General features: G+C 41.1%; 1 protein-coding gene across 4 annotated transcripts in view; it reads left to right on the forward strand.

Annotated features, from left to right (window-relative positions):
* TBC1D19 (TBC1 domain family member 19) overlaps nucleotides 1-2,093 on the forward strand; it is a 166,141-nt gene extending 164,048 nt beyond the window's left edge. For all 4 annotated transcript variants that reach the window (XM_043871116.1, XM_043871115.1, XM_043871118.1 and 1 more), the window contains one exon: nucleotides 944-2,093. In XM_043871116.1, coding sequence (XP_043727051.1) covers nucleotides 944-1,018 — 75 coding nt within the window. In that variant the 3' untranslated portion in view covers nucleotides 1,019-2,093. The remainder of the gene's footprint in view (nucleotides 1-943) is intronic.
* The last annotated feature ends 24,277 nt before the right edge of the window (nucleotides 2,094-26,370 follow it).

A 26,370-nucleotide genomic window follows, 5' to 3' on the forward strand; every position in this document is an offset into this window, starting at 1 on the left:
CGCTTCAGTCTCCAATGCATAGGACACACATTACTCATAGCCTAATTTTTTAACTTGAGTAATGCCTATAAGTTTTAAGCTCAGTAATATTAAATATTCAGAATTCCTTAATTACTTGAAAACAATGTTCTTGTGAAGGGGTCATAAACAAGCTTATTATGAGAAACCATTATAACTTTTATGGGAAACAAGATACCTAGTAATTTTGATAGAAACTATTGAGACTTGTGTGGCATTTTCTTATGATTGTTCACATCCATGTGTTATGCTCATAGAACAAAGACACACTAGTTGGAAGAATTAAAGAGCATACATTTGGTTGATACAGTAAAGATACATGGTTTTTGGTTATTTTTAGTAGTGAGTTAATTATTAAGGCTGGTTTCTTTTCAATAGTATAATTTATACCTGAAACATGGTTCAATTAAGTAGTGACTTACAATATTACTCTATTTGTTATCTCTCATAGAAGTGCAATTTTATCCTTAAAATAGCTGCCTACATTCTTTGTTTAAAGGGAAGAGGATGTTTATGCATCTTGCAACTGAATAAACATTAATTCCTTCTTAAAATGATTTTCTAAAGTCAGTTACTCCTTACACTAGTATAACAAGACTAGGATTCATAATGTATGTTTATTTATAGAAGCAAGTTGAAATGTCAGACCTCTTATAAACTCATGCTACCTTGTATATTTGAGGAAGGCTAAAGGCTAAAGTCCAGGTTATTTTCTACTGCACATTTGAGCATTTTGCACACGTTCTAACATTAAGATGTTCAGAAAAGAGAAAGAAGGTTTGTAGCTTCAGATTTGGGACCAAACTGAAACAGAGTATGTTGATGTCTGAAGTACATTGAGATGGTCTTTCTGTGTTTATTTCAGAGGCTTCACTTTGCTGATCAGAATGCTGATACTAATCATTCCTTTTGTTTTTTGTTTCAGGCAGTTCTTGCTGACCTTTCTACTTTAAAAGTTATGCCTCTTCTTCAGATTTTTCTGTTTGCTACTGTCACCTGATCTTCTGCAAGGTCACTGACAATACATCTAGTTTTTCATTAGAAAGTAATCATGAACTATGCAAACTCTGCATAAAACCAAAATTAAACTTTGCATATAAGCCAATAAAGATCATGTTCCCTTCTCAGTTAAACCTAAGTAGTTTTTCACTTTTTGAAACAATAACTCTGCACACCATGTATTGCACTGCATGCTGTTGATTTTCAAGAGAGAAGCAATAGACATAACTTCTGCTAAATCGAGCGTACTATATAGATAATCCTGACTTGTAAAAGGCATGTAACTATATATGCAATAAGAACTAAAGATATTGTAATAAACTTGGATAGGTAATGTAGCCTCTGGGAGAATTCTCTTATGTCAGTTTGTAAATTTATCTCTAGATAATGAATCATTTTGTCTTATAAATTGCTCTTCACTCAGAGCCAGGGGTGGGATAAGATGTGAGAAGACTTGAAAAAGATAATGCTTTTTAGTAGGAATGCAAATGTACTTTGGTGTTTTTGACAACCTGTCTCTCAGCAGAGGTCTTCTAGATCTCTCTCCATTTTACTTCTCCCTTAAAGGTCTCTCTTGGAGAAGGTCAAATACAGTTGTTTGCACCTGACTGTTTTAGTCATCACTTTCTGAAAAAAAGACACTTATGGAACGATCCCTTCAACTCTCTCAACTTTCCATCTCTTGGTTAGAAGACTTGACACTGCTGAGGTGTGTTGCCAGATTCTTTTACTTCGGAAGTATCCAAAGGGGACACCCGAGGACTCAGCGGAGGGAGTGAAAAATCAAAACCATGCGCGCTTTGGCTGAAGCTTGGTCTAACAAGATTTACTTCTAGGGCAGAGCAGCTTAGAGAGACCAGAAGTAGAGACTGAAGACATTGTGCACGGCATCAATCTTATTTTGGTCCTGTTACAAGTGGAGGGTCTTATTTTATATTACTTCTTGAAAACCTAGCATTTCTGTAGTATGGAATGATAGATTGTGGGAAGAAGTCCAAAAATCAATGTCTTTCAATTTTATACTCAAATTCAAAATTCTAATCATTTCAATAAAACTCTGAATCAATATATTGATAGTCTTACTAAATGTCTAGAATTGTATAAAGTTTTATCCAAATCTATTTCCCGAGTCTTTCATTTAGAGAGTATATTTTAGGAAATGTATGAGGTTTAGCACACCACAAGTGTGGTGGAATTTTATACAACTACTAGTTATTAATTTGAAATTCTATATAAATGCTTTTATTCATCAGGTACTTGTTGACTTTTGAGGACTAAATAATGACTAGAAGAAGAAAATAACCATTTATTCAGTAATTGATTCTTAATAAGCTCCACTTTATTGCTTTTGAAGGCAATGCGGTTATGATCACATGCTTTGGCATTCTGTGTCCACAAATGCGCTTTCATCACACGGACAAGCACACAGCTGTGACTGTTAGGAAGCGTACTGAATGATTAAGGTCAAATGTGTACAGATACACCTACCTTTGGTTTCTTTCTTTAGGAGAATATTCATAAACTGTTTGAAACATAGCAATGTGGTAATCTATTAGGAGAAACATTCGACTGGAGAGTTCTTGTCCTAGCTTTAAATCCCTAGATAATGTAATCTCTTTTATCTGTAGTGTGACTGTGGATTATGAGAGACAGGACAGGCAACTGGAAGTTTTATATTTGCTCTGTCTACCTGTCAGGGTTGAGTAAAACCAAATGAGAAAATATATTTGAAAGTTATTTTTTTATTATCATTATAATACTACAAAGCACCAAACAAATACAAGAGGTTGTCAATAATTGATTTTACATATGACATTTTAAGGTCAAGTTGTAGAAAATAATATGTGAAGAGTGCCCAACTTCATTAGCATTTGTGTGACTTCATTTGATAGTTTGAGACCTTATATCTAAAAGAAAAAAAAAATTTAATGAACCGTGGCATAGCAGATCCTTTCATTTAGGAGGGGCGGCTCTGGCCAGTAGCTCTGAATCTGAATTCGAAAGCCAGACCTGAGAATTTGCCACACACGCCCGCTCAGCCCTGTGCTGCTCCTGGCTGCTTGCTGAAGTACCGCATGGAAGACGGGTTGCCTTGCCCACTCCATCTCTTGTTGCGCTCCTCTTGCTACTTCTCTTTGCCTCCTCCCTCCAGAATTCCCCCACGCCATCTCCTACCAGCCCCCGACGCTGCCTCACACAGGCTCGGCCAGTGATCACAAGGATCTGAGTGACCCGTGATAATTACATTGTTATCCTGCCTGTGGCGTTCTCACTTGGGCGAAATAGCCTAATAGATTGTATTTGGCTCTTCTGGATTTCAATTCGCCCATTAAGGTAGTATGTGTGACCTCATATTATGGAAGAGTTTACTGAATAACCTTTTTGATCAGAATGTTTCGGTAATGCAACCTTCTGGCTAGTTGAAATTTCCAGTGTCTTAACTGCATAGTACCCCCTTACATTTAGCACCTCCTCTCTCTACCTATTTCATAGAGGAAATAGAGAACATTAACCTTGAACTCCCTCAGCCTTCCACTTCACAACTTAGCTTTATTCCCCTACGCTTATCTCCTTCTTCCCAGTCTCAGAAGTATCTAATCTGTTCCTACAGCTCTCTAAATACAGGTTCGGTTGTGTCACTTACATGCTTACAAATTAAACAATAACCTGTTGCCTAAAGCATAAAGTTCAGGCTCTGTAGCAGAGTAGGGGGGAATTCACCACAGCTTGATCTTTCCATTTCTGTGTTCTTATGCTGATCCGTTATCCTGTGCCTCACGCTCACCAGATTGCATGCTGCTCCTCAACCAACTATGGCCATGTACTTTATCTTTGCCAGTGGACCTCCATTTTTCAAGGCCCCACTAAAAAAACTCTCCTCTGTTGTGAAGATACCCTTGAGCCTATAAACTGTAATTAATTACACCCTTCTCTTTGTTCTCGTAAAACTTCTCATTTAGTAATACGGTGCTTAAGAGTTGTGATAGTTTTTTGCATATATGTTGTCTCACATCATTTTATTCTGAAGTCAGTTTTCATTGACTAGTCCTAGGAATGGATGATGAAAGAAGAAATCTGACCATGTGTTTGTACCCCCTGCCTTGTTCTAAAAATTATTTGAATTTGTTAGTTCCTCCTCAGGACATATAGTCTCCCTTCTTCTACAAAGACTCTAATTTTTATCCGGAGATCTACCTGTTCCTCCATGTACTTTAGATGAGGCTGACTCCCGCTTCCAGGGCCTCTGGGTCCTGGCCAAACCATCATTATGTATCATCCCTCTGGCTACAGGGATCCAGTGCAAAGTCTAAGGCTGTGCAAAATTAGTGAAACTTGATTATGAGGCTTTGGTTTAACCTTTCAGGGAAACTGGATATGAAAAAAAGACGATACAAGATCTGGAGCTGCTGTGGCCTAAGAATGCAAAGAGTGAGAAGCTGCTCTGTTGACCTTGTTAATTCCCAGGTCACACTCTTCCAGTCTACCCCTGGACTGTTTTGTTACCTGAGCCAAAAGATTATCTTTGCCACAAAAAGGATCCTAACTGACGGTGTAGTTATTTTACCTTTTAGGAGATCCTCTACAACATGAGTATCACTATTTGGTACAGGACTCCTACCTGCATGCTGGTTAAACTAGAGGAATCTTTCAGAACTTTTTTTCAGTCAAGATACTCCATGACCTTACAAGGATGAATTCTGTGTTCCAGACCCACTAAGCTTCCTGCAGAACCTTAAACACATGCTGTCTCTCTCACCTCTGGCTCTTTGCCCACATAGCACTCTTTGCTTGGAATGCCTTCTCGTCTCTACCTAATTCTTACTTGTACCTCAAAACCCAGCTCAGGTTTTGCCTCATCAGGAAAGACTGCTTCTCTTATGAATTCTCCTCATATCTTAATTATACATAAGCAATATCCTAATCATATGTTAGCTTGTTTTTCTTTTCCACTAGACTCATTCTGTTTCCTTAAGGGGAAAAGCTGGTTTCTTTTTCAGCTTTATATCTCTAGAACCTGGCATAGTGCTTGCCCATAGTGGGTTTTAGTAAATGCTTATTGAATGAACAAATGAAATCATCTAACCTAATTCACTCCCTTTACTGATGAGGAAAATTGCTCAGTTCAGAGTAATAACTTGCTTGTTCCAATGTCACTCAGCTATTTTACCTACTAAGTTGATTTGTGGATTTGCCTCTGGAAATCCAAAAAGGAATATTTTGAGAGAACAAATGTAAACGCTTGGGCTCACTCAAGTTTTTTCATTTAAATCAACTTTATTAAGATATAACTTTGTACAATAAAATGTACGCATTTTAATTATACAATTCTGTAAAATTTGACAAATGTATGTACTCACATCACCACCACTGCAGTCAAGTTACAGAACATTTCCATCACCTGGAACAATTCTCTTTATGCTCCTTCCCATTCGATCTTCCATATGCACATTCACTCCAAACAACCATTGATCTGCTCTGTTCCTAAATGTTAGAATAGTCTTTCCTAAGTTTCATGTAAATGGAATCATGCATATGTACTCTCTTGTGTCTGACAGCTTTTGCTTAACATGATGTTCTGAGATTCATCCTTGTTGTTATGATTAGTTTTCCATTCCTTCTTATGACTTGGTAGGGTTTCATAACAATTTGTTTACCCTTAGTGATATCCATGTTCTCATGTTTTGGTGTATTATGGATACAGCTTCTAAAAACATTTGTGTGCAAGCCTTTACATGAAATATCTTCATTTCTTTTGGGAAATACTTAGAAGTAGAATTGCTGAGTCATATGTAAGCATAAATTGAACTTTGTAAGAAACCTCCAAATTTTTCCTGACGTGGTTCTACCATTTTACATTCCTAATAGGGTATACGAGCTCCAGTTGTGCCAAATCTTCACCAACACTTGATATGATCATGTTAGTCATGCTAATAGGTGTTTTAATTTGCATTTCTCTACTTACTTAGGATGTTGAGCACCATTTTATGCTTATGTGCCATTTATAATACTCTTTCACAAGTGTCTAAATCTTTTTGCCAGTTTTTAATCAGTTACCTGAACTTGTAAGAATTCTTTATTCTGTTTACACTTCTGTTATGTAAAATTTTCTCTCAGCCTGTGGCTTGTCTTTCCATTTTAACCATCTTTCGAACAGCAGAAGTTTTAATTTTGTTGAATCAGTTTATCCATTTTTTTTTATGGTTCATATTTTTTGTCTCCCATCTACAAAATCTTTGTATAACTTAAGGTCACAAATTTTTTTTCCCTATATTTGTTTCTAGAAACTTTATAGTTTTAGCTCTTACATTTAGGCCTTTGATTCTTTTTTTTCAGTTAACTTTCCTGTATGGTACAAATTAAAGGTCGAGGGTCACATTTTGCATATGGATACACGATTTTTTCCAGCACCATTTGCTAAAGAAGCTACCCCTTTACATCCATACCTCTGTATAAAATCAATTTACTATATCATCTATGGGCTTATTTCTGTACTCTCTACTCTGTTCCATGGATTTATGTCTATACTTATTCCAACACCACACTGTCTTGATTTTTGTAGCTTTAGAGTAAATCTTGAAATCAGGTAGTATAAGTTCTCTAATTTTGCTCACCTATGTCAAAACTATTTTGGCTATTTTAAGTTATTTGGATTTCTAAATAACTCCTGGAATAAGCTTTTCCATTTGTACCCAAAAAAGGCTGCTGGAATCTTTTTTTTATATTGAGATAGCATTAAATCTATAGATAGACTTGGGGACAATTGGTATCTTAACAATATTGAGTCTACCAATCCATGAACATGGACTGTGTCTTCATTTTCTTTAGGTCTCATTTAGTTTCACTCAGTATTTCGTAGCTCTCCATGTAGAGTTCTTACACATATTTTGTTAAAATTCTTTTACTTTTTTATGCTATTGTAAATGATATTTTTAATTTCAATTTCCAATGGTTTGTTAATATATAGAAATACAATTGCTTTTCAAATATTGACCTTGTATCCTGAGATCTTGCTAAACTTACCACTTCTAGTATCTCTTTTTGTAGCTGCCCTAGGCTTTTCTACGTATACAATGTCATCTATAAATAAAGATGCTTTTACATTTTTTTCAAATCTGTGTTTTTTAATTATTTTTCTTCTTTTGTTCACTGACTAGAACCTGCAATAGAATACAGAAGTGCTGCAGCTCATCTAATTTTAAATTAGATATACTTCTTTCTTGATTAAATGCAACAAATATTTTCAATATATGTCAGTTTACTAGTTTGACCAATTTAAGGATAAAGTAATGAAAAGGAATGAAATAGATTCAGAATGAGGTGGGAAGACATACAAAGTCAAGATAATTTTGCTCAAAGCTTTATGTTGCTGATGATCCAAATGGCTTCTTCAAATTATTAAGCAATTGGCCGCAGGTATTAATGTCTTTGTTAATTAGGTAGTTATTTCATGTTACTTCAACTATTCTTTATCCCCAAAACTTTTTTCTTAGATATGTGATATGCATATATTTATTCAATAAACATTAAATGCTTACTCAGAACATGAGACTATTCCGAGTGCTCAATGTTTATATATATTTGTGTGTTTGCTTTCTCAGTAATAAATGTGGTAAGAGACTGCTTCTTATGCAACTAGAATACTAACACCTCTTTTTTGAAGTAATGGTGCTATCCCTCCTATGAGGAATAATGGTCCCGCAAAGATTTTCATACCCCAGTCCCTGAATCCTGTGAATCTTACATGACAAAATGCGCTTTGCTTGTGTGAGTAACTTAAGGAATTTGAGATGAGCTCTTATCCTGGATTTTCTGGTGACCTCAGTGTAATAAGGGTCCTTATAAGGGAAAGAGGAAGGCAGGCAGGAGTCTCAGGGTCAGAGAAGGGTTTGAAGATGCTTTGCTATTGGTTTTGAGAATGGAGGAAGGGGCCATGAGTCAAGGAATGCAAGTGGTCTCTAGTAGCTGCGTAAGGCAAGGAAATAGATTCACCCCTAGAGCCTCCAGAAGGAACTTAGCCCTGTTGACACCTTGATTAGGACTTCTGACTCTCAGAACAGTAATCAGCTTGTGTTATTTTGAGCCTCTAAGTGTGTGGTGATTTATCACAGCAACAACAGAAACCTAGTCCACCTCCCCGCAGATGAGTTGGATTTGTCATCTTGACTGTTACCTACGACGGTAAGTCCACATTGCTTGAATTCTCTTATCTGTAAGATCTATGATTCTACCTGTCCAATTCCTTTCGTGATTTTTATAATATTCAAATAAGATAAAATTGTAAAGTATTTTGAAGACTTGCTTCTACCACTCTGGCGCTGACAGGGAAAAGATTCCCCAAAGTTGGACTTTTGTAAGGCAAGTATAATAGAGGTTTCAAGGGATATGTATGCATTGCCAAATCCTAACGTTTGTTTGCCTATAGAGGGAGTTCACTGCTGTAACACCCCTCACTCCCTCTTCCTGTGGAGAGGAGTGAATGGTGTTATCCATGAGGTTGGGATCAATGAGTGGCCATGTAAATAAAGCCAACCCCTTTCTCTCACCTTTCTTTGAGGATACAGCAGCCCAGAGCAAACATATATTCTTTACTGTTCCTCTGTGCCCTAGCTTTAGAAAGTCTGGATCCCGTGGTATGGAAGGAAGTGGGGTAAGGGGAGTAGCTGCAGTTGTTCAGTTCATCACTGGGCAGATAGGTCCGAGACACAGTTTTGAAAAACCTATCCTTGTCACAAAACTAAGTCACGTTCCCCAGGATTAACTTTATCAATAAGAAAGATGATGCATCATCTTCATCTGCTTTTATTGCCTAGATTTTATCTAACCACTCAGAACTCAGGCAGGAAGAAGGGTGCTGCTTACTGAACCTCCAAACTTCATTCAATGGGGCAAAGAAGTCAAGGCTTGCAACGCAGAAACTATAACAATGAGTCATGGAATATAAGCTAGGAAAGAAGTGAGAGGTAAGGAGGGGTTGACAATAAGTATAGATAAAGAGAGCTGAATGGACTGAAAGTCACAACAAAAAGTAAAGGCACTTTTGAAGAAAGGGTACTTCAGCAAGTAGCTTGGAAGGGTAATCTTTGGAGCCAAATGAGATATTTACATTTGAAATTTTGGAGATTGTGCCAATTTAATTGATACCAAAACCTAAGGTATGGTAGATATCTGAGGTAGAGTAAAAGAACACATCATTGAATATATGGGAAGTCAAGAAACCAGGAGTCTGGGATACTGGATGAAGCAATCAGCCTACATGTTGAAATTGACAAAGATGATATGGGTAGACATAAAAAGAAAACTGAACTGCAGGTTCATTTTACTGAGAATGAGGAAGAAAGACCCAGAGGCTACTAATTAGTGACTCTACCATGGAGGAAGAAGAGTGATGTGAGCCTCAGAGGAGCAGAAGGGGGTTGCAAGAAGGAAGGGGGAGTAAAACTCAACTAGCCTTGAGGAGTAAGGCTGGTAGTCTGAGAGAAAAGAAATAATTCATTTGAGAGGGCTGCGTAGAATACCATGTCTCCAGGAAACAGCCTGCTTTTCGTTAGGAGGTGCATACATTCTTCAGGGAGGAGGTTAAAAATTGCAAGAGCTCTTTGATTTCACAGGGCATTGGGAATTTTAGAGACAGAAGAGGGAGAGGAATGAAGGATAGGAGGGAATTAGGTCAGAATAAGGAAAGAAAGTTTAGGTAAGTGATGACTGGGAAGCTTCATATTCTGATGGAGAGTAAACACACAGGGAATCCTCTCAGTGGTGATTGCTCTGTACCAGACTATTTTCTGTGGTGGGGCGGCTGCTTCCTCAGGCAGCCTGAGGTTGGTATGGTCTAATTATAGTCCGCTGCTGCTTCAGACAGCAACACTTGTGGTTGTCTCTGCATTAGCACTGCTCTACTTTGGTGACTGAGCTATCTTCTCCCCCATCCAGAGAGTTTGGTTCTCTTCTCCCTCTTTCGGCTTTTATCTGTTCATGTTTCAACTTATTCATGGCTTGAGAGATTGTTTTAATTACTCAGACAAAAGGATCCTTTTGTTATAAGTGGAATCAAGCAGAAGAAAAATGACAAAAGAAGGAAACCTGGATCTACACAAAGTAGTGGCGAGCACTAGAAATAATAATTATTTAGGTTAATATAAAACTTTTTTCTTTTATCTGTTTTTTAAAATAAACCATGTCAAGCAAGAATAATAAGAAATTACGAGGTTATATAGAAGTAAAACATATGACAGTAGCACAACAAGTAGGGTAGAAATGTAGTGAACATACAGTTTAAGGTTCTCCACATGAGTGGTATGAATATCACTGGAAGGGATACTATGATAAATTAAAGAGGTATACAATAAATCCTAAAGCAACCACTAAAATAAATCACCAAGTTATAATTAATAAGCCAAAGGAGATAAAGTGTAATCATAAAAATATGCAGTTCAAAAGAAGCCAGGAAAAGGAGTAGAACAGATACAAAACACAGATGGAGAAAATAGCAAAATATTCAGCCAAATCGATAATCACATTAAAATGTAAGATTTAAATGTAAACAATTCAGGGACTTCTCTGGTGGTCCAGTGGCTAAGACTCTGCTCCCAATGCACGGGGGCCTGGGTTCAATCCCTGGTGAGGACCTAGAACCTACATGCCACAACTAAGACCCAGCACAGCCAAGAACAGGCTGCAATAGTAAATGTAAACACTTCAATCAAAAGGCAGAGATTGTCAGGTTAGATTTTTTGAAAAGACCAAACAATTATTATTTTTAAATAAGACAACTGTTTTATTTATTAATAAAAATGAAGACCTTTCAATTGACATTTTGAAGGCATATTTGCAAAAACAGAATATTAGTATAGTAATAAAAGGTGAATTCATCAAGAAGATACAACAGTCCTGAACATTTATACACAAAACAGTTTCTAAAAATAGGAAGCAAAACTGACAGAAGCGCAAGGAAAGAGACAAGTTTAAAATCACAGAGATTTTAGCACTCCTCTGTCAATTATTTACAGAAAAATAGGCAAACAAATCAGGATGTAGGTGTTGCTTATTTTGTGTTCATCTGAAGTTCGTGCTATATTCTTTCAACACCTAATTTCAAAAAAAGTTTTTAATTTCAAGAAAATTGTCTTGAAATACAGGGTTTAGTATTTGTCCTGTTTCCTTATTTTGGTTTACTTCTACAGGAAACCCTGGAGAAGTAGGTCACTTGGTATCTTGACGTAGTTCTACCAGACAGGCCACCTTATCTCCACTTTTCAGTTAACGAAACTGATGATCAGAAAGGTTTTGCAATTTCGTCAAGTTTCCACAGCTTGTAGAAAGAGAACTAGACCTCTGGCCTGCTCAGAATTCAATCCTGAGCTCTTTCTTTTACACTACCCTGCTGCTTGGGTCCAGATGTTACACAATTGGCCTATCTCTGTGTTTATTTCACTGACTTTCTTTCCCATTGTCACTCTCGTGTGTCTCAAAACCTTCCTTCTCAAAGTGAGGTCCTTGGACCAGCAGCATTGGCATCACCTGAAAACTCATTAGGGCAGCAGAATCTCCCTTGCTTCAGGACTACTGGACGAGAATCTGAATTTTTACAAGATGCCATGGTGATTCCTGAGTCATTAAAATTTGAGAAACACTGCTCTAGGAAAAAAATCTGAGGGCACTTTATTCAGTGGCTCTCAGATTTTACTGCATGTTAGAATCATCCTAGGTATGTCCCGTCACTCGGTCATGTCCGACTCTTTTGTGACCCTATGGACTGCAGTCCGTCAGGATCCTCTGTCCATGGGATTTTCCAAGCAAGGATACTGGAGCGATTTGCCATTTCCTACTGCAGGGAATCTTCCCAACCCAGGGAATCGAACCTGTCTCCTGCCTCTTCCTGCATTGGTGGGTGGATTCTTTACCACTTGAGCCGCCTGGGAAGCCTCCTTGTACACATTTAAAAATCGCGACAACCAGGCCACAACTCCTAACAAGTCAGAATCTCTTGGAATAGAGCCCACACATCAGTATATATTATTTTAAAACTCCTCCAAAGTAGAGCCAAGTTTAGAAACCAGTGCTTATGGCAGAGCTTTTTAGCCCTTAATGCTCCTAGGAGTCACCTGGAAGCATCTTAAACAACCAATGCCAATTCAGAGGATCTGGGGTGGGGGGTTCTGAGATTCTGTATTTCTAATAAGTTCCCAAATGGCAAGTGCTATGGGTCCAAGGAGTTCCTGGAGCAAAATGAAACCACCTGGGGTTTCTTTCAATAATACCAATAAGTGCAAACAGCACAGAATCAAGGCAAGCTTATCTGCCGCACAGCCTTGGGCCTGCTGATCACCAAGTGAGATAAAACAAGGAGCTCTGGGAGATGGGGAGTGGGGTGCCGCAGGCTCTTCCGTGGCCTTCCAACTTGCTTCCCAGCTGGCGCTGGGCTGGGCAGGGCCCCTGTGCCTAGCCAGGTCGGGCACCTCTGTGTGGGCTTACCACAGCCTCTGAGGCCTTGCTCGCCCTGCTGTGTGTTTACTCAGGCCTTAGGCCAACTCAAAGCTGCAAAATCTCAGGCCGTAACACCAAGGAACTGCAGCCAGAACAAGGGCCACAGGGACGGGTCCCTGAGAGACTCAGCGTGACGGAACTTGACTGCGGCTCATCCTAGCTCCACGCACGGCAGGCAAGATTTGGTCTGCTGACTGTAGCTGGCGGGACTTCACATGTACCGCGTTTTCTCCAGCTTATAATTTACATGCTGTTCTCCCTTGGCAAGATCCAAGCACTGTCATCAGCAGGTTGGAAGGGACTAGCTGAGGGTGAGGCCGGCCTGTGTTGCGTTCAGCTGTGGCCCAGTTTTGACTCAAATCCCCTGGCCTCCAGCAGTCAGGGCTGGGATGGCTGTGAGGTAAAGGTTGAGTACGGGCTTCCCTCTGGACAAGCCACAGCTAAGGAAGGCCCTGACAACCTTAACTGGCCCTGTTCCTAAGATGACAGGACGCTTACTTCAAATTCCAACGGCCCACAAATTAACCTACACATTAAAGCAAACTAGTTCATGTTTCTCTGGGGTTGACAGGAAGAACAGTGGGAAAGGAAGGGGGATCCTGAGACCTCAGAATGTCTAGGGCCAAGGCAGCCAAGCAGGCAATTCTTTCTTTCTCACTGGGATTATCCCGGGGTTTTTATTTGGGGCTTGTTCACTGACATTTTTCCTAAGCCCTACTTACAAGGCATTTTACCACATGCCATGTAAAACTCGTCGTCAGAACACAACCTGTTTACCCTCTACAACAACCTTTACCCCCACCCCCAGATTCTTGAGACTCTCTTTAATTTCCTGCCAGTTTCTAAGAGTTGAAAGAAAACCACTCTGGGACCTAAAAGAGTTAATGTAGCTCAGAGGAGGAGCAGGTTTCTCCTCTCTGCTGACAGCATAATTAATCTTTATTGTTCCCTGAAGGATATCCAATGGAATGCTTCATTCCCCAGAGGAGGGGTTCAGCAGCCTCCCCTAGGCTCTGGCCCCAGCTACTAAGTGGCCAGATACCCACCTCACATCCTGCAGGTTGGACCCAGGCTCTCAGATGGGCCTCTGGTTTCCCACAACTAATCTAAGTAGACAGGTTTCTCTTGTCAATTCCCCAAGCCTAACAATATACCCCCTCAGGGGCACTGTTGAAATACAGGGCATTGGAGGGTGGAAACAAAAGAAATTTCCTGGCTGGTAGGTGAGTAATTGGCTTAGTGAAAGCTCACCTGAGGGGTAGCTAATTAACCAACAGAGAATAGGGGAGGAAGCTGTAAGTCCTCATCATGGAGAAACAGCCCAGTGTGCGAAGACTGTGTTCCAAGGGACTGGCAGTTTCAGCCTGGCCACTGGGACCCTCTGACAGCCTTAGTGAGTGAAAGAACTCAGTCGTGTCCGACTCTTTGCGACTCCATGGTCTATACAGTCCATGGAATTCTCCAGGCCAGAATACTGAAATGGGTGGCCTTTCCCCTTCTCCAGAGGATCTTCCAAACCCGGGGATTGAACCCAGGTCTCCCACACTGCAGGCGGATTCTTTACCAGATGAGCCACAAGGGAAGCCCTAAGTAGCCAATAAATTAGTGGATCTCCTTAAGGGCTCTAAGATCCAGGCCTTGAACCCTCTTCATTGGAAAGTCCCAGAATTAAGGTTCTACTTGCGCCCACTGGTTCTCTGTGTGGTCACTAAGGAGGAATTTGTTGGAAATGTGCATTCCCAGGCACTGTCCCAGACCCGCTGAGTCTGAATCACTGGCAGTGGCATCCAGTAATCCCCGACTTAACAAGGTGACTGGCTCAGGCTCAGGTGTGAGGACCACTGCCCATCAGTAGTTCAGCCCCTTGAAATCAGGCTGCTTGGGGACCATCCAGAGGTAAGGGAGTTGGGTCAAGTGGTCAAGGTCTGAATATGAGCTCTGCCACTTCCGAGTCATGCGACCTTGCAGATGGGTCTCTTGGCTCTTAAGATGGGGGAAATAACACCTCTTCCACAAGAGACCATGAGCACACGACAGTTTCTCTTTCCCACTCCTATGTGTCTGATAGGAAATTTATAGAACAAGACTTACTACTGTCCTTAGAGTAAAAGTCTATAAGGTAGTACAGGGTACTAATAATACTGTTTAATTAACATTTTTAATGATTCTACATTTAAAAGTTCAGTTCAGCCTTTGAATCCTGAGGAAAGGCTTTTTTTTTTTTTTTTTTTTTGAGAAATAAATTTCCTCATGCTGACTTTCATGCAAATAGTTTCAAAGCTTAGATTAAAATTTTCCTGAAAAGTGAAATTTAATTTTATGCAATGATACTTCATTTTCTTTTCTTCTTCTTCTTCTTCATTCTAAGAGAGAGAAGGCCAGATCCTGTGAGGCTTGATTTGGGCTTTTTGTATGTGTAATTCAGGATCAAGCAAAGTTAATTTGTGCATTTGATTTGAGCATTTTTCTTTTCTCCTACTTAAGGCACCATACTTTTGACTCTTCATTGTATGCCACATTATTTTTTACTTACATGTCTCTATAGCAAGAATTTTAGAAGGTACAGAAAAATACAAAGAGAAAGAAAAACACCCATATCCTTCTGCTTAGAGATCACCACTTAATCACTGTTAAGGTTTCAGTATATTTCTCCAAGATTTGTTTTTCTGCTTGCAAGTGTAAATATTAATAGGTGGACATACAGAAAAACTTTTTCGTAGGATCATACTGTATTGTTGTGATCACCCTACAGGGAAGAGGAACTCCTCTCTCTCAAAATTTGCTTCAACATCAAAACTGATGATGCCACAAACACACCAGAAGGATATGAAAAGGTTTGTTACTCACATATGAAGTTTTCTGGGGAATGCAAGGCAGGCTTCCAATGAGGTCCAAAAATGGTTCAAAAGAGCAGGGAAATGAGACTGGCTTGGAGGTTTTTTGTGTGGTTGGAAGGTGGCGCTGGGTGAGGGTTCCTGCATAGAAACTGGGGCCTCGCATGGCTTGAACTTCCCTCTGGTGCCAAAGCAGGTTGTACCTGGGCTGGATTACTCCATTTGCCCAGCCTGGGCCCAAACAGGAAAAGGTGAGACGGACTTGCAGGTTGGCATCAGATAAACCTCAAAACTGGAGTTAGACTCCATCACTTGCACAGTTTTGTATCTCTGTCTTAAATTCAGCATTGTGTGTTATATGGTTAACAGAGACCAAAAGCTTTACTGTCAAATTCCTCTTGACACTGGTATCTTGTGGCAATGCCAGTTTTCCATGTAACTGATAGTTTATTTATCCATATTCCAGAAGGATCTGTAGGTTAAAAAACAATATTGACTTTTTTCTTATAAAACAAATTTTAAAAAATCATGGAACATATACACACTCAGTTCAATTCAGTTCAGTTCAGTCGCTCAGTCGTGTCTGACTCTTTGCGACCCCATGAATCGCAGCACGCCAGGCCTCCCGGTCCATCACCAACTCCCAGAGTTTACTCAAACTCATGTCCATCGAGTTGGTGATGCCATCCAACCATCTCATCCTCTGTTGTCCCCTTCTCCTCCTGCCCCCAATCCCTCCCAGCATCAGGGTCTTTTCAAATGAGTCAACTCTTCGCATGAGGTGGCCAAAGTATTGGAGTTTCAGCTTCAGCATCAGTCCTTCCAATGAATACCCAGGACTGATCTCCTTTAGGATGGACTGGTTGGATCTCCTTGCAGTCCAAGAGACTCTCAAGAGTCTTCTCTAATACCACCAAAAGCATCAGTTCTTCAGCACTCAGCTTTCTTCACAGTCCAACTCTCACATCCATACATGACCACTGGAAAAACCATAGCCTTGACCAGATGGACCTTTGTTGGCAAAGTAATGTCTCTGCTTTTTAATATGCTATCTAGGTTGGTCATAACTTTCCTTCCAAGAAGTAAGCGTCTTTTAATTTCATGGCTGCAGTCACCATCTGCAGTGATTTTGGAGCCCAAAAGAATAAAGTCTGACACTGTTTCCACTGTCTCTCCATCTATTTCCCATGAGGTGATGGGACCAGATGCCATATACACACTACTATATATAAAATAGATGAACAACAAGGACCTACTTATTGTATAGCACAGGGAAGAACTATACTCAATATTTTGTATTAACCTATATGGGTTAATAATCTGAAGAAGAATATGCATATACGTAAAACAGAATCGCTGTGCAGTACAGCTGAAACTAACACATTATGAATCAACTATACTTCAATTAAAATTAATTAAAAATAAAATGCAAATTGAAACAACAAAAAAATCACGAAGGAATAAAGCATAGCGTGTATCCTGAAAACAAGACATTAATAAGCTTTCCTTGAAAAAAAAAAAAAAAATAAGCTTTCCTTGAAAATGAATACAGCTTGCTCCAGGGAAGAGAATACAAATAATTTTCTTGCTTGTGAGTATATTTGCACTTTTATGATCACACATCCTGCATTCTACAGAATGTGTGAGTCACATATCTAATCTGCTTTTAAATATTGGGCCTAAAGACCATAGGTACTTATAATCCTACAGTTGGATTCCACACCCTGTGACAACAAAGGACAGCTCAAGTCAGCTTCAAACAGGAATCAAAACTAACCGCAGGGCGATTTTTTCCATCTGTGATGAAGAATGTTCCAGCATCTTTAATGACCGAAGATAATCCTCTGTCGTCATCTTGTGCATCTAGGTTATAAAAATATATACACCGCTTTGAAGAAAGGTTCTGGTCCACTGGTGTTAAGTGAAGGTCAGATTATGGAAAACTGGCATTGTTACAACAAGAAATTAAGCCTGCTTATGTTTCCCTTGGTATTTTTGAATAAAGAATCTCAGTACGTAAGCCCCAACTTGAAGATTTAATTAAGGGCATGAGGAGTGATGGATTCTAGATGCTGATCAGGGAAGATGACCTGCCATGCATTAGAGAAACACCTTTGAAATCTGTGAGGGAAAATAATCTTGGTTTCAGATTGAAGGTCTACTGAAAAACATTTTGAACAGACCGGGAAGAGCAGAACAAATTGGAATATCTTATTCCAAGATTAAAAAACACACACACACACACTTTTTAAAAAAGAAACTATTTGGTGGAAACATTAGCCAATCCTATTTTTCCCCCTTTAATTCGAAAGAAATTGTCAGCGGGAGAAATAAAGTGGGTATGCTTTCTGAACTAAAGTGTAAAGACTGGCAATACCATGTCAAAACAATAGCTCAATGAAGGAGATATAAGATAGCAGAATGGAGGCAGGGTGAATCAGTTGGGTTAATTTAGAGAGATGGGTGTTCCTCATGCTTTCCCTAAGAAGGATGACTCACCAGCAGTGGCAGAAATGTTCCCGGAGCATGCCTTCTGATGGCTGGCATCTCCAGGAAGCTCCCCCCAAGATTCCATGCAATCGTCAATAATTCCAATAATGCACGCACAGCAGTTAACACAATGTCTGTTACACAGACATCTTTGCAGTAAAGATGTCAGTATTACTGTGAAAATGATGATGATGACAGTGGTGATGATGACATGGTGACATTCACAGTCTAGGGGAGGGAGCATCCTAGCAAACAGGTGGTCATGATACGAGGCAATGAGATAATGCATGAAGGGTGATCAGGACTAAAGAGAGAAATCCACCAAGACTGGGGGCAAGGGTGCAGGTGGGAACCACACCATTCAGTCAGCACACAGATGTGCGGTGTGGATGTGCATGAGTGGCTGTCAAGCGACCGCTTGGTTGTCCATCTGTCTGTGTAAACAGGAACAGAGTTGGGTTTAGACAACTGCTGCTTTATCTGTTTCCTTTTCTTTGTGTTGCATGAGGCCAGGATCTCCAGGAGCTTTAAAAAAGGCCACTTTAGGATGCTATTGAAGAGTAGTTTGGATGTGTATTCCAGTCATTAGAGCTTTCATTGTTATATAAAGGGGCATACAGGATGGAAAGAAAAAGAATTATGGTTGCTTAGGAAACAGAGCACTCTTTCCTGTGATTACAATCTCAAGTCTAAAGTTTCATGCTCACTGTGGGATTTTCTTGACAGCACGGTGTACCAATCAAAAGATTTTTGAAAGAATATAAAACTAGGGTTCTTTGGGTTTCAGGAGACTCTTGCCCTGGACTCTTGTCTGTTGACCTTTCTTGAATGGACTTCCCTGGCCCTGGGTACTTGAAGACTTAGCCTCCTGGCTCCTGGTCATCTGGAAACATGGCTTTTATCTTCACAACCTGCCCATCAAAGGGCAGGGTAAATATTCAATCATTATCTAGTTGTTAGTAAGTATTCAAAATGTCCAAAGTGCTGTGGTAGGCTTTATGAAGGACACCTGAGCCCTGTCCTTTGTGATTCCAGTGTGGTGAGAAAGGTAATGTCTACATTAGGAAAGAATTAGTTCCACACTCAGCTGTTATGGGGGGGCGGGTGCCGATACTGAGGGTCACAGGAGGCTGGAGGTGGCAGAGAACCGCCTTGCTTCACATAGGTGTTCGGGGGAAGGAATAGAAGGATGGTAGATGGTTGGCTGAATGGGTGGACAGGAGGATGGATGGGCGGGCAGACAGATGGGTGTCTGCATACAGGCATCGGTATCACAGCATAACAGTGGCTTTAAACCCAACTGGGCCAGAGTGGCTGGTCTGTCGTTTACTGGTGACATGACCTTCGGAGATTTCATTAACAGCTTCAAATTATTTCACCTATAAAATAAGGTGATAATCCTTACCTTGCAAGAATGTTGAGAGAATCAAATGTGATAAGGTGTGTAAAGCAGCCTGTATATGGTAGACACTCAATAAAGAGTGAGCTTTCCAGATGGCACTAGTGGTAAAGAACCTGGCTGCCAATGCAGGTTAGACGTAACAGACGTGGGTTTGAACCCTGTGTTGGGAAGATCCCCTGGAGGAGAGCGTGGCAACCCACTCCAGTATTCTTGCCTGGAGAATCCCACGGACAGAGGAGCCTGGCAGGCTGCAGTTCATAGGGTCGCACAGAGTCTGACATGACTAAAGCGACTTAGCACAATAAAGAGTGACATTTGTGTTCGCAATGATCTAGATATGTTTCCAGGTGGGCATGGAATAAAGGCAGGCCTGGAGAAAGGATGGGATTGAGATGGATTGACAGGAGGAAAAGGACCCTCTGATGGAAGAACCGCATGATGAGAGCAGGTACCTCGAAAAATTGGAGCACGTTCAGCCTCACTAAAGGAAGCCACCTAGAGCCATAGTTTCCTGAGATGGCAAAGGCACTCTGAGGCTGAAGCTCAGAGGATTTGCCATGCTAAGGAGTTCCGGCTTCTCCCTGGAGGTTGGCAGGGAATACCGGATGTTCAGAGGAAGCAGAAAGGCTCCCTCTGGGCCCCCCTTTCTTCCTCAGCCCAACCTTGACAGCATCCGGACTGCCTTTGAACTTGGAGGCTCTCGGTTTTTACAGTATTTATAGTTCCCCTTACTTTTTACCAGTAGCCCCTGGACTTCCCGTGCCCAGCACAGCTGCAGGGCTCTGGCAGCCAGCCTCTCCATCTCCAGGGGATCAGCTGACAGGCTGCTTACCACACAAACCCTCCCCTGACAGTGAAGAAGCAAATGATTTTTAAAGATTAGCTGCCACAAAGAGAAACAAGGCCCCTTACACCTCCTTTGTCAAATAAATGCACCCTGTGAATCAGAAGAGCTCCTGCAGTGACTCACTCTTACACAAGGCTCGGAGGAGAAGTAGGCCATCTGCCAGCAGATCTGAGGGCCTGCTGCCAGGCAACCAGAGGCCCGGCTTGTGGGGAGGGGCTGCGCTGGTCAGGGCCACGCAGACCTCCTGGGGGCCAACCCCAGGGCCCGAATGTACCAGGGAGGTTTCCTTCCACAGGAGGCGACAGAGTCAAGGGAGAGCAGTCCTTCACTGCTTTCAGCAAGCTACACAGTGCCCAGAGTCAGCCGATCTTAACGAGCGGTTCAGGGACACTCTTCAGGAAGTCTGTCAGCTCCTGCAGAGTTAGGTGACTTATGTGCATTTTGTGGCGGGGGGACCCCTAGTTTTAGCTAGATAGTTTTGGTTCTAAATCCCCCCCTGGAAGTCTTGATCAGTCTCAACTCCTCATTTTGCCCAGAGAGCGTGAATGAGTGACTTCCTAAAGTTACTCCACCAGTGGGCAGCAGAGAAAAAGGGTGGAAGCGAGGTCTCCAGGGCCCTTTCTCCAGGGCCTCCCTGGCCCCATGAGAGAGCCAAAAATAAGATGACAGCCTGTGATGTTCCATCCAGGGCCCCCTGGATGGAAACTATTCGCATCAAGAAGGACTACTTTGAAAGTCTTAATGTGACTTTAAATGTGGCCTCTCCTCCTTCCGGTGAAGCCCTCTCCCCACAGACCGCCCACCTGTCAGGCTGGCTTCTTATTATGAGGACAGCGTGCTCTTGGTGACAAGCATTTGTGATGGGAGGATCGCTGAGGCTGGCTCCCTGACTACTAAGCATCTGGCAGGGAGGGGAGGGGAGGGGTGTGGTGGGGGATGGGATCCTTGCTGTGTTTCTGGCGCTCCTGACTGTACACTCAGAGAAAACAGCAGGTTGAGAGTAAGCAGAAACATGGGAGAACTCTGGGGATCTAGGAGTCACTGTTGCTTTTTTATTTTCATTTATGTGGGTGGCTGGTTGTCACTCTGCCCTAACCTCCATGGAGCATCGTCATAGCTGTAGTGATAAAGAGCATATACTCTGGGGATTGACAGCTTGGCTTTGAATCCTGGCTCCATCACTATTTACTGATACAATCTTGGGAAATTTTTTAACCTTCTAGACTGTGGTCTTCTCCTATGTAAAACAACACACTGGTGCCCACCTTTGGCAAAGAAGATCAGTGCCCACTGTTCACACACAGCCAGACTGTTGTTCCCAGACCAGTCTCTCTCCTGGCAGGCCTGCTGTGGGACTGAATTCTTCAGTGAATGGATTGTAAGGGGAGTGATGTGCTCTGATTCCAGGCCTAGGCCAGGGAAAATTCCTGGGTGGTACTCCACATTCTCTCTTATCCCATCCACTAGCTGAAGGTACCTAAGACGACCCTGAGGTGTTGGGAGTGATGGATTACCAGAGGGAAGGAGCCTGGGTCCCTGAGTCAGAGTGGAGGCTGCCTGCCAAACACCTGCATGAACTATTACTTGCGTGAAAAACAAATTTTTACTGTGTTAAGAAGCTGAGAATTTAGAGTGGGTTTCTGCAGCAGTTAGCCTACCTCATAAGGTGGTTGTAATAAATGAAGTAACATATGCAGAACTCAAAACAGTGTCTGAAATATATGTAAATAAGCTACATGCATGATTGCTATTACCATGATAGGTGGATGAATGGATGGATGGATGGATAATTAGAGATTGAGAGTGAGGGAGAGAGCCAGAGAATCACATTTAAGGGTTGCAAAGAGTCTTTCCCCAGAATCTTTCCCCAGTTTTGCTGAGCTATGACTGACACACAGCACTGCCTAAGGTGTAGAGCATAAAGATTTGCCTGACATATATTGTAAAATGATCTCCAGAGTAAGTTTAGTTAACATTCATCATCTCATAGTGATATAAAAAAAGAAACAGAAAAACTTTTTCCTTTTGAGAAGTGCTGGGGTCTACTTTTTAAACAGTTTTTAAATATACCACATATCAGTGTTAAATATAGTCATCATCAGTTCAGTTCAGTTCAGTCAGTCCTGACCAACTCTTTGTGACCCCATGGACTGTAGCACACCAGGCCTCCCTGTCCATTGCCAACTCCCAGAGTTTACTCAAACTCATGTCCATTGAGTCATTGATGCCATCCAACCATCTCATCCTCTGTCGTCCCCTTCTAATCCCGCCTTCAATCTTTCCCAGCATCGGGGTCTTTTCAAATGAGTCAGTACTTCGAATCAGGTGGCCGAAGTATTGGAGTTTCAGCTTCAGCATCAGTCCTTCCAGTGAACACCCAGGACTGATCTTTAGGATGGACTGGTTGGATCTCCTTGCAGTCCAAGGGACTCTCAAGAGTCTTCTCCAACACGACAGTTCAAAAGCATCAATTCTTCGGCACTCACCTTTCTTTGTAGTCAAACTCTCACATCCATACATGACCACTGGAAAAACCATAGCCTTGACTAGATGGACCTTTGTTGGTAATGTCTCTGTTTTTTAGTATGCTGTCTAGGTTGGTCATAACTTTTCTTCCAAGAAACAAATGTCTTTTAATTTCATGGCTGCAGTCACCACCTGCAGTATTTTGGAGCCCCCCAAAATAAAGTCTCTCACTGTTTCCACTGTTTCCCCATCTATTTGCCATGAAGTGATGGGACCAAATGCCATGATCTTAGTTTTCTGAATGTTGAGTTTTAAGCCAACTTTTTCACTCTCCTCTTTCACTTTCATCAAGAGGCTCTTGAGTTCTTCTTCACTTTCTGCCATAAGGGTGGTGTCATCTGCATATTTGAGGTTATTGTTATCTCTCCCGGAAGTCTTGATTCCAGCTTGTGCTTCCTCCAGCCCAGCGTTTCTCATGATGTACTCTGCATAGAAGTTAAATAAGCAGGGTGGCGATACAAAGCCTTGACATACTCCTTTTCCTATTTGGAACCAGTCTGTTGTTCCATGTCTAGTTCTAACTGTTGCTTCCTGACCTGCATACAGATTTCTCAGGAGGCAGGTCAGTTGGTCTGGTATTCCCATCTCTTTCAGAATTTTCCACAGTTTATTGTGATCCAAAGAGTCAAAGGCTTTGGCATAGTCAATAAAGCAAAAGTAGATGTTTTTCTGGAAATCTCTTGCTTTTTCTATGATCCACCAGGTGTTGGCAATATGATCTCTGGTTCCTCCGCCTTTTCTAAATCCAGCTTGAACATCTGGAAGTTCATGGTTTACATACTGTTGAAGTCTGGCTTGAAGAATTTCGAGCATTACTTTGCTAGCATGTGAGATGAGTACAAATGTGTGGTAGTTTGAACACTCTTTGGCATTGCCTTTCTTTGGGACTAGAACAAAAACAGACCTTTTCCAGTCCTGTGGCCACTGCTGAGTTTTTCAAATTTGCTGGCATATTGAGTGCAGCACTTTCACAGCATCATCTTTTAAGATTTGAAATAGCTCAACTGGAATTCCATCACCTACACTAGCTTTGTTCATAGTGATGCTTCCTAAGGCCCACTTGACTTTGCACTCCAGGATGTCTGGCTCTTAGGTGAGTGATCACACCATCGTCGCTATCTGAGTCATGAAGATCTTTTTTGTCTATTCTTCTTTGTATTCTTGCCACCTCTTCTTAATATCTTCTGCTTCTGTTAGGTCCATACCATTTCTGTCCTTTATTGTGCCCATCTTTGCATGAAATGTTCCCTTGGTGTTTCTAATTTTCTTGAAGAGATCTCTAGTCTTTGCCATTCTGTTTTTTTCCTCTGTTTCTTTGCATTGATCACTGAGGAAGGCTTTCTTATCTCTCCTTGCTATTCTTTGGAACTCTGCATTCAAATGGGCATATCTTTCCTTTTCTCCTTTGCTTTTCACTTCTCTTCTTTTCACAGCTATTTGTAAGGCCTCCTCAGACAACCATTTTGCCTTTTTGCATTTCTTTTTCTTGGGGATGGTCTTGATCACTGCCTCCTGTACAATGTCATGAACCTCCACCATAGTTCTTCAGGCACTCTGTCTATCTTGAATCTATTTGTCACTTCCACTGTATAATCATAAGGGATTTGATTCAGGTTATGCCTGAATGGTCTAGTGGTTTTCCCTACTTTCTTCAATTTAAGTCTGAATTTGGCAATAAGGAGTTCATGATCTGAGCCACAGTCAGCTCCCGGTCTTGTTTTTGCTGACTGTATAGAACTTCTCCATCTTTGGCTGCAAAGAATATAATCAATCTGATTTCAGTATTGAACATGATAGTCATCGTGTTGAGAATTATATCCCTAGAACTTATTTCTTTTATAACTGGAAGCTTGTATCTGCTGACTGTGTGTGCATGCTAAGTCGCTTCAGTCATGTCTGACTCTTTGTGATCCCGTGGACCATGGCCTGCCAGGCTCCTCTGTCCATGGCATTCTCCAGGCAAGAATACTGGAGTGGGTTGCCATTTCTTTCACCCAGGGATTTTCTCCATCCAGGGAATGAACTCGCATCTTTTACATCTCTTGCATTGGTAGGCAGGTTCTTGATCACCAGTGCTGCCAATTCCTCCTCCCCCTCCTCACCCTCTGGTAACCACAAATCTGATTCTTTTTCTATAAGTTTGGTTGGGGGTTTTTTGGTCTTTTTTTTTTTTTTTAGGTAGATGCAATATATGAGATCACACTGTATTTGTCTTTCTCTATTTGACTTATTTCACTTTGGCCAGAAACTTATTTCTCATATTATTGCCAAGATAATGTTAAAAATATATTTTTACCATACAACTGTAGAGTTTGCATTTGGTGGCAAAAGATGGCATTGTAGACAAATACGCTGAGGCATTTATTAGTACATTCATATGTTTCTTGAAGAAATACAAAAGACTACCGCTTTCCTCAAAGAGATATAGTATGAATGAGACAATTGGATTTTTTTTTCAACCAAATATGGTATTTATGAAAAAATAATATTTTTACTTTTTTACTCAAATAATTATTAAAATCATTTGCTTATTGAACTAAGAAGGAAGGAAGAGCATAACTGAGCATACCTCAGGAATATCTCCCTTTCCAAATGTTGGTATTTCCCTTGCAGGGGTAATACTCTTTCTGCCCCAGTCACAAAGGCTTAAACCCCCAAATCATCATTAGTTCTTTTCTTGATTATAAAAATGACATTCTTCTGGCCAACCTGCCCCCAGTTTCCTCTGCATGCCACCCTGCCCACCCTCGCATCCATCCATCACACTTTCCCCGAGAAACGAACCTCAATGCTCATCTGTCACTTCTCTGTCTCCTGCTCTAACCTACGTGGCTCTTGCCTCCTATAGAGAATCTGAAACTGTTCTAAAGAAGAGCCATATAGCCTAGTGGTAGAAGAGAAGAAACTCTGCCACCCATTCTTCAGTCACTGAGTCAATTCATTCTAATAACACTTTTAAGTACCTACTATTAACCAGGGGATACAACAGTGGGGGAAAAAAGGCAAAACAAAACAAAACAAAACAAAAAAACCTCTGCCCTCAGGGAGCTTACATTAGAGTGCAGGAGGATAGAGGATAAATGAGTAAAATAAATCATGGTACATTACATGATGATGAGCAGAAGGAAAAAAGTTAGAGATGAATAATAGTAGGTACAAGGTGTAGATGTAGTAGGGTGCTATTTTAAATAAGGTGATCAGGGAAGGACTCACTGAAAATTGATGTTTAAGCCAAGATCTAAGAAGATGAGGGAGCAAGGTATGTACAGAGCTGAAGAAGAGCATTTCAAAAGGAAGAAATCTGAGCCTAGAGCAGGTCTGGTTTGTTTGAGGAACAACAAGGAATCCCTCAGGACTGGCATGGAATGAGTGAGGAGAAAGAAGACAGTAGATCAAGTGAAGATATGAAATCCAACAGATGAAGTTTGGCTTTTCCCCTGAGTGAACTGGGAAGCCATTGGAGGGTTCCAAACAGAGGAATAAATGGCATGGTCTGACTTACACAGTGAAATGACAGCTCTGGTTGCTAGGTGAAAAACAGCCTAAAGTGAGCACAGGCAAAACCCAGGAGATCAGTAAGAAGTCAGGGGAGCTTGAGCAAGAGACAGTGGATCAGTGCAGCTTAGACCAGGGTGGCACCAGGGGAAATTCTGGGTGTAGTCTGAACATAGAGGTGAGACAATTATCTGATTGATTGGATGTGGCATGTAAAAGAGGAATCAATCCATTGTTTGAAGCCTAAAAATGTCAAAGATAGAGTTGTCATTTAA

The sequence above is a fragment of the Cervus elaphus genome, chromosome 17, assembly GCF_910594005.1.
Source record: "Cervus elaphus chromosome 17, mCerEla1.1, whole genome shotgun sequence".
Taxonomy (NCBI): domain Eukaryota; kingdom Metazoa; phylum Chordata; class Mammalia; order Artiodactyla; family Cervidae; genus Cervus; species Cervus elaphus.